The sequence below is a fragment of the Branchiostoma floridae genome, chromosome 8, assembly GCF_000003815.2.
Source record: "Branchiostoma floridae strain S238N-H82 chromosome 8, Bfl_VNyyK, whole genome shotgun sequence".
Taxonomy (NCBI): Eukaryota; Metazoa; Chordata; class Leptocardii; order Amphioxiformes; family Branchiostomatidae; genus Branchiostoma; species Branchiostoma floridae.
The window spans coordinates 12655876-12664661 of NC_049986.1; the positions used below are offsets into that span (position 1 = coordinate 12655876).

At 42.3% G+C, this 8786-nt stretch overlaps 1 protein-coding gene across 1 annotated transcript; it reads left to right on the forward strand.

The window, feature by feature from the left end:
• The first annotated feature begins 1017 nt into the window (after positions 1 to 1017).
• Positions 1018 to 8719, forward strand: LOC118420671 (medium-chain specific acyl-CoA dehydrogenase, mitochondrial-like). Its single transcript, XM_035827564.1, has 11 exons — positions 1018 to 1074; positions 1926 to 2040; positions 2526 to 2623; positions 3423 to 3492; positions 3895 to 3995; positions 4229 to 4309; positions 5569 to 5808; positions 6230 to 6370; positions 6646 to 6741; positions 7039 to 7287; positions 7702 to 8719. Exons 1-11 carry the CDS (start codon positions 1042 to 1044, stop codon positions 7780 to 7782), a joined length of 1305 nt encoding a protein of 434 aa, XP_035683457.1. The 5' UTR covers positions 1018 to 1041; the 3' UTR covers positions 7783 to 8719.
• The last annotated feature ends 67 nt before the right edge of the window (positions 8720 to 8786 follow it).

An 8786-nucleotide genomic window follows, 5' to 3' on the forward strand; every position in this document is an offset into this window, starting at 1 on the left:
CTCAGTAAGGGGGTCATTGGTGGGAATGGGTTGGAATGGGTGGGGATGGGTTGCAATGAAGGGGTATTGGTGGGATTGGGTAGATATTGGTGGGAATGGGTTGGAATGGGTGAGAATGGGTTGCAATGGATGGGTATTGGTGGGATTGGGTGGATATTGGTTGGAATGGGTGTAAATGGTTGCAATGAATGGGTATTGGTGGGATTGGGTGGATATTGGTGGGAATGGGTGAGAATGGGTTGCAATGGATGGGTATTGGTGGAATTGGGTGGGAATGGGTTGGAATGGGTGGGAATGGGTTGCAATGAATGGGTATTGGTGGGATTGGGTAGATATTGGTGGGAATGGGTGGGATTGGGTTGCAATGAATGGGTATTGGTGGGATTGGGTAGATATTGGTGGGAATAGGTGGGAATGGGTTGGAATGGGTGGGAATGGGTTGGAATGGGTGGAAATGGGTTGCATTTAATGGGTATTGGTGGGATTAGGTGGATATTGGTGGGAATTGGTAGGAATGGGTGGGAATGGGTGGGAATGGGTCGCAATGAATGAGTATTGGTGGGATTGGGTGGGTATTGGTGGGAATGGGTGGGAATGGGTTGCAATGAATGGGTATTGGTGGGAATGGGTGGGAATGGGTTGCAATGAATGGGTATGGTGGGAATGGGTGGGTATTGGTGGGAATGGGTAGGAATCAGTGGGAATGGGTGGATAGTGGAGGGAATGGGTGGGTATTGATGGGAATAGGTGGGAATTGGTGCGAATGGGTGGGCGGTGGTGGGAAATGGGTAGGTGGTGGTGGGAGTGGGTAAAGAAAGTTGAAAGATGGGATACAACGTAGTCAATAATGTACAAGGAACTGCTGTATCACCTTTATATATGTCTGTTGCATTTGTAAGGCTAGTACAGATAGTTGTGGGCAGTAGGCGTTGTCTCTTTCCTTGGCGCTTTGCATAGTTGTGACGGCAGTCCCATTTGCATATTTGTGACCGGAGACATGCGGCCTATGCCCAACGTTTGCGTAACCCTTATCATATAAAGATGGCGTCGCGTCTGATCCCTGGTGCCGGACAGGTGAAGAAAATTTCCGTTTTCTCGTTTCTTTAGTGGACACAGTGTACTCTTAGAGTGCTATTCAATTACTTAGATATGTAGGAGAACAGTGCTTGTCGGTTGATGATGGAGTTTGATTGATTTGTGGTCGGTCTTGCCGAAAATTTAAGTCGACCTAGAAAGAAGCACACATAAATTTTGTTGTGACAAGGACACATAATCCTAGTATTGCCCTGTGCTCAAGAGCACAGATTAGATGCTTCCTTGCTATCTAAATGGTCATACGAAAGACAAAACGACCAAATGATCACAAAAGGAGAAGCAAAGATCTTAGGTAGACGACGTAGCCTGGAGCTGGAGGCAGCAAGCAAAGGTTGATGATTTGTGACTGAAACTTGAAAGGGGTCAAATCATGATCAGTACTACAGTAGAAATTTGTAGATGTACTGTGCCTGTCACATACTACCACTAGTAGTATTAGGACATTAGAATAGATTGTTAGGTTTTCTTAGTCATCCTTCAGCTTATAAATTCCTTCATGGTCTCATACTACTTTACCAGCATAATTTTGTTTCCTTCAATCCAATGCATATAGCAAAGGTCGAACCTTGGTCCCATATGCGTTATAGCACAAACCAAAGCTTAGGTCTGCATATTTAGTAATCTCCAAGCAGATTTACCGGTGGCATGATACGGTATCAAAAGGGCCAAGCAGTTTCTGGTGGACAGCTGGACACTGCTTGGTGCTTTTGATACTGTCTTACGCCACCGGTAAATCAGCTTCCAAGGGGATTATGCATAATGGTTGTCTTGGCCCTTTTGTATGTTCTTTTTCTTCTCTAAAAGACGTATTCTGTGTATGTTCCCTCCAGTATTTGCGTATTGCGAGCCGCCTGCAGCAGCATGTACGCACCAAGGCCACAGCCCCCAGCCCAGCGGCCACCACCGCTGAGGGGGCCCCTGGTGGGGGGCGGGGCTACTCGTTTGGTAACTATCTTATCTTATCATCCATCTTAAAAGTAGGCGAGTTGTAAGTCAGCCATTGGTTTCAACAGGATGAAAACTTATGCTGTTGATCTCTAAATTTACATGTGTACCAAAGACATTATATATATTGTCCTTAGTTATATATGTAGCTATAATCTTTTGCAAGATCTACAAATGTATATATAGTCTAATAGTCCTTGGTTTATTGTATGTGCAAAGTTACAAATTACTAAAATGAGAAGTTTTATTTTTAAGTTAATCTTAAGGGGCCAGTCTTCCAGCATTTATAAGTCAGATATTCTCACATGTACATAAGCAAGGATTGAAACACAATGGGCACAGATTGTAATCTTAATTATTGTTATCTTTATTTTTGTTGTGATGTAAATATCTGGATCCTGGCAGATCAAAAATGTACTTTTGTTCAATCTGTCCCTTTTTTAAGTAACCGTGAACTATGTGTAAATTTTCTGTGTATTTTGCAGAGCTGACTGATGAGCAGAGGGAGTACCAGGACCTGGCCCGCAAGTTTGCACGTGAAGAAATCGTTCCAGTTGCGCCGCACTATGACAAAACTGGAGAGGTACTGTACAGTTTGGTAGTGATGTCTTTGTAGACAACCTACAACAATGTATACCACTTAGCTGCCAACAGTTTGGTGGTTATTCTGCTACCTGCCTCAGGGCATAGTCTGTGTTTACACAATCTCTCCCTGGCTGGGGTTAAGAGGGCGATTTTAGTCAGGCTACCTGATCGGGGCAATACTGATCAATGGGTCGTTCCAAAACATAATGGCAGAGGGGGGAAGGAAGAGGCTGGATTGGAGTGTGGGAAGGGTTCAAGCATCTGGATTTGGAACTAGAGTAGGGTTTTGAGCAATTTGGATTGGGAACTAGGGAGGGTTTGAGCAATTATCCTCAACAGTACGACATGACTTACACAATCTGTGGAGACCACAGTGGAGTATAGAGTACTGTAACCAAAAATATCAGGGTGGCTTTAATATGACTATTGTTTTGTGGTAAACTCAAACATTTGAAATTTGCCCCTTGAGTTGCCTTGAAGAAGGTTAAAAGTTCCCTTACCCCACACTCTTTCAGTGCTCAACATAGAGCTTAAAACACTGTCACTTTATTCAACTTGCAACAGGGACAATACAATGTGGACACTAGGCAGCTAACAAGCTGATATTGTGACATTTACATAATACAGTACAAAAATGAACAAGTGTAAATACAATCAAATTATGTTTAAAATGCTCTGTCACAGGAAAAGGATGGACAAATGTTTGGAGATTGGGAAAAGTTCTTCAACTTAGGAAAGAGTTAAATGTAATTGTAGGTTTGAGGTAAAAGATGCTGCTGTTTTCCCTTTGTCCACAGTATCCTGTCCCAGTGCTGAAGAAGGCATGGGAGCTGGGTCTGATGAACACACATATTCCTGCAGAATGTGGTGAGTTGGGAAATCTGCTCATGTATCAGACACTGGTCTATCAAACCCCAAGCTTTGCCGGCAAGTTGCCCAATTTTAGAATTGAAAGAGGATTGTGCATATTTTTTGCCTGAAAATCTACCTTGTCATATTTAATGGGGCCTCTAGTGACTGGTGAACATTGGTTGACTAAAAATTGCACAATGGAGAGAACACTGTGAAAAACATCGCTTAGAGCTGGAAAACTCGGATGATCAATTTTTATGCTGTGTGATGGGCTTCAAAGCAGTGAAATATCTCTGCTCAAATTTCGTCATTCAAACCTCATCTTGTTATTCTAATGTTTGCCTGTATAGTACATCCCTCACAAAATAAAAAAAGGTTACTAATGTTATACATGCCACTTTTTTTGTCTGGATGTAGGTGGCATGGATCTGGGGATCTTTGATGCCTGCATGATTACAGAAGAACTGGCATACGGCTGTACAGGCATCCAAACTGCCATCGAGGCCAACTCTCTTGGGGTGAGGACCCATGTACACCTACATGTACATGCATACAAAGTTTACAAAGTATACAAATGTAAACTTTTGCTTGTGAAATAATACATTTGTATTTCCAAATTTTCGTTTGTACCGGTAAAAGAGGTATCAAAATCAATCTACTAGTGCAGACTAAATCTAATGATGTACCTTTAGATACATGTTGTGAAAAAGATTTTTAGTCTGGCTTGAATATTGATATATTTTCTCTTCAGCAAATGCCAGTGATAATTGCAGGAAGTGAGGAACAGAAGAAGAAATATCTGGGAAGGATGACTGAAGAGCCTCTTATGTGTGTAAGTAATGTGTAGGACCATGACTTCTTGGGACCTAACCACTAGTATAGAAAGTTTCTGGGATGTTAACACTTACAGTGCATTTCATTCTATGTTTTACCTATTGTAAAGTATATGAGGGGTTCTCATTTTTGTTTCTTTGTGTGTTTTGGTGCATGGACATGTTCACTTGGGTGTAATGTTTGCCTTGCAATCAGTTGTTAGTGAGTTCAATCCCCAGCCAAGTAATACCAAAGACTTAAAAAGTGCAACATGCTGCTTTCTCTGCCTAGCACTCAGCACTTGGGAAAGAGTGGTAGTATGACACACAGACTACTAGTGGTAGTGGACTAACCCCCTGCTGTGATGATTGCATACACACGCTTTACACTAGGTTTTTCTGAGACGTCTTGGCCAAGACCGTCTCAAGACCGTCTCAGCCAAGACGTCTCAGCCACAGTGTAAAGAGCGATTTGGGGTCTCAAGACCAGATTTCCTGCTGTGCGTCTTGAGACCACATCAGATGTGGTCTCAAGACGCTCAGCAGGGGTGTGAAGACGCACAGCAGGAGTGCCAAGACCCATTTTTTACTGTGTAAAGAGAACGGTCTTAGAAAATTCGTCTCAGAGCCTGCTTAGGGCCAACTTTGAGCGGTATTTGTAGGTCAAAGGGTATGTATCATTGAGCCTACCAAGTGCAATCTCTACAGCATTTTGGATCTGTGTTTACTAGGAGGTTGTTTTTCATTGTAATTTTTTTTTTCTTATTTTCGACACCTTTTTTTACCTCTTTAAACAGGGACTGTTTTTTTCTGATAGTTGTTGGAGTCAACTACAATCCAACCATCTATATTTCCCCTGCATTTGTGGAAAAACTGCCTACTTATTACAGAGGAAAGTGTGTGGTTAAATGCAGAGACACAGAATAATGTCTGCAAGCCTGCTCTGCAGGGAGTCCAAGACAGCTTGTCACAGCGTGTGTAAAGCTCTCGTTAAAGGTCTTGGCTGAGACGGTCTTGGCCAAGACGTCTCAGAAAAACCTAGTGTAAAGCGAGTGATAAAGAATTGTGCCCCAGGGCTATAGAAACATAGAATGCATGGGTGCCACCTGATCCACCATTTGGTGCATGTTCAAGCTTAAGGATTTTATCTTTTTATTTCCTTTTGACATCATTAGTATGGGGAAAATTGCTAGTGTATTTTGTACAATGAACAAACGCCTGATAACAGAAGTCCATACCAACAACAACACAGGTGTAATATAATATAACCTCTACCCAGGCCTATGGTGTGACGGAGCCTGGAGCTGGGTCTGATGTTGCAGGGATCAAGACTAAAGCAGTGAAGAAGGGAGACGAGTACATCCTGAACGGACAGAAGATGTGGATCACCAACGGCGGACACGCCAACTGGTACTTCGTGCTGGCCAGGACCTCGGACGACCCCAAGATGCCTGCTGGGAAGGCGTTTACTGGCTTTATCGTGGATAGAGAGTGGGAGGGCGTTACACCGGGCAGGAAGGTAAGACTTATGTATTGCTATTCCCCATTCAGGGAAGGAAATGGATTGTTTTTGTTCATCCTCATCTTCTCACCAAAATGAAAACAATTTGACAGACACTCAAAGACAGATGTCACTCACACTCAAAGACAGAAGGAAAATGTGCAGACTATGCATGATGTACAAAATGACTGATACACTGGTAGATGTACTGACTACAAAGTGTGTACTAGAGTATCAATCCAGGATTGACAAAATCAAAAATTTGTCCTTGACCTCTCTTTTTCATTGGCTAATGCAGTAAATTAAACAAAGGGCAATACAATTCTGGCATCAAGAAAATTTTGATAAGCTACTTTCAGACCTGGAAATTTCACATCATGGTATAATTTGACTTAATGAAGGTAATTGAAATAATTTTCTTCCGCACCTTGTTATTTAGGAGTGGAACATGGGACAGCGAGCGTCGGACACGCGCGGGATCACGTTTGAGGATGTGAGGGTCCCAGCTGAGAACGTGCTGGGAGCTGAGGGGATGGGCTTCAAGATCGCCATGGGAGCCTTCGACAAGACAAGACCTCCGGTAAGATGTCATCTTCTAGGACACCTATTGAAGTTACAAATGTATTTCATTTGCTTTCTAGACTCTAGATGTCCTGGTAAAATGCAGTCACTAACAGACTTCTTTTCTTAACACTGCAAAGTAAAATGTTTTACAGAAAAGTTAGCCAGCTAAAATTTGAACTATGAAGACTGACCACCAGACCAGACATGTTAAAGAGTGGAAACAAGTCAGAATTTTGAAGTGTTACATATGTAGGATGATTTTGGGTGAATGGTGTGTTTTTGTATGAACAGGTTGCAGCTGGAGCCACAGGTCTGGCCCAGAGAGCGCTGGATGAAGCCACAAAGTACGCCCTGGAGAGGAAGACTATGGGGAAATACATCGCTGAGGTGGGTAGGAGAGAAATGCTGTAGGGTAGTCTACATTTTGAACAGTGACTGTCTAAGTGTCTATTTGTAAGGAACCTGAAGATCTGTCAGGGTTTTTTTTTATAAGTGATTGTAGAATTTTCATACAAAATGACCTAAATTTTAGGTGTTGCAGTCACGCTTACTATGAATCATGTATTTTTCTTTCAAATTTCCCCTATCTCAGAAAGAAAGAAAAGCAGTCTACAAACTTCATTGCATCTTACATTGAAAAAGAAGTTTTTACATACTCAGTAATATGTCATGAATGTTTTCCAGCACCAAGCGATAGGGTTCATGTTAGCGGAGATGGCCATCATGGTGGAGACCTCGCGACTCCTGACCCAGCGCTCGGCCTGGGAGATCGACCAGGGGCGGCGCAACACGTACTACGCCTCCATTGCCAAGGCCTACGCAGGGGACGCCGCCAACAAGTGTGCGACGGACGCGGTGCAGATCCACGGAGGGAACGGGTTCAACTCGGACTATCCCGTGGAGAAGCTGATGAGAGATGCCAAGATTTACCAGGTAAGTACAGAATAATCAGAACTGTAGAAAATGTATCTTAGGACATACATGTGGATAAAGGAAACTTAAACTTGGCACGGTAGCTTTCTACGAGTGATCTTTAAGTTATTGAAGAACAGGTCACAACTAGATACTTGCTTGACAGAGTTATAAAATCCCTGAAAATGGAATTCGTATAAGATGAGAAGTTACAAGTCCATTCTGTAATTTGTCTTTATGGTGTTTTTATTGGGAAATTGTTGTTTTGCCTGCTGTTGAATGATGGTGTTGTGACCAATGAGACATGTTATTGCAATGTCTATTATTTCATATAGCGAAATTCTTAAAAGTCTGCAAAAAACTTTGGCATCATCATTGGTGTTGTATCATGATTTTTCCTTTGTGACATGACACAAATCTACTGTTTCTCCACAGATCTATGAGGGCACAGCTCAGATCCAGCGTCTCATCATCTCCCGAGAGCTGCTGACGAAGGCCAAACAGACACAGTGGTGAAAACTGTCCTCTGACAAACTGCAAACATCACAATGCACATCAGATAGTTCAGGGTCAACTCAACAGTGATAGATCTAAAACTGTGAAAATAACTGTGTTACTTATACTGATCAAAACTCACTCCCTACATGTATAATGTGTCCAGCTTACCTCAATTTTTCTCTGATGCCGATGGTATCGGTAGCTTACCTACATTACCTTATTATTAACTTAAGTACATACAGTCAAACCTGCCCAAGCGACCACCTCTTCTTAGCGACCACCTGGCCATTATGACCGCTTTTTCTCAGTCCCAAAAATTTTCCCCATTGATGTAAGCATTAAGCGACCTCTTCACAACAACCACCTGGCCAACGCGACAAAAATTGGACCAAATCCCTGCCCATAACGACCACTTCGTTTTCAAATCTTGAGGTGTCATCGATTTTCAATGATAAGTAGAGCGATTTTGAGCCGAATTCGGCGGATTTTGACCATTACAATGTTATGTTCAAAATAAAGATGGCGGCGGATGCACGTGCATGTGCTTGCTATTTGCCATTCAACACAATGGAAACCATTTAAACTATGCATCAAGCATGTTGTGAGTCGATTCTCTTCTAACCGACCACCTGACCAAATCGACTGCTTTTGCCTGGTCCCCCGGGTGGTCGTCTTGGGCAGGTTTGACTGTATAATATGTTTTCGTACATATATATGCTTTGAACATTGTGTATAAAGGATTCTAAAACTAGAAGGGTGCCTTCTGAAATGTGTATTGTTTCACTAAGTTTGTTTTCAGTGAAAATGGTGTATTTGGTTGAGGTTACTGTGAGAAGGTTGTACTTTAACTGACTATAGCAGAAGTAGTTACCTGTGTACAGGCTGCTTGTATCTTGAGTATTATCCCATATATGTATCTATATAATCTGAATACAACAGAGATGGAATATCGGAATGCTGTGGTATGTTGTCATATGCTGTCTACAGATATCAAGATTGTATCTGCTGTATCAATCAATGAA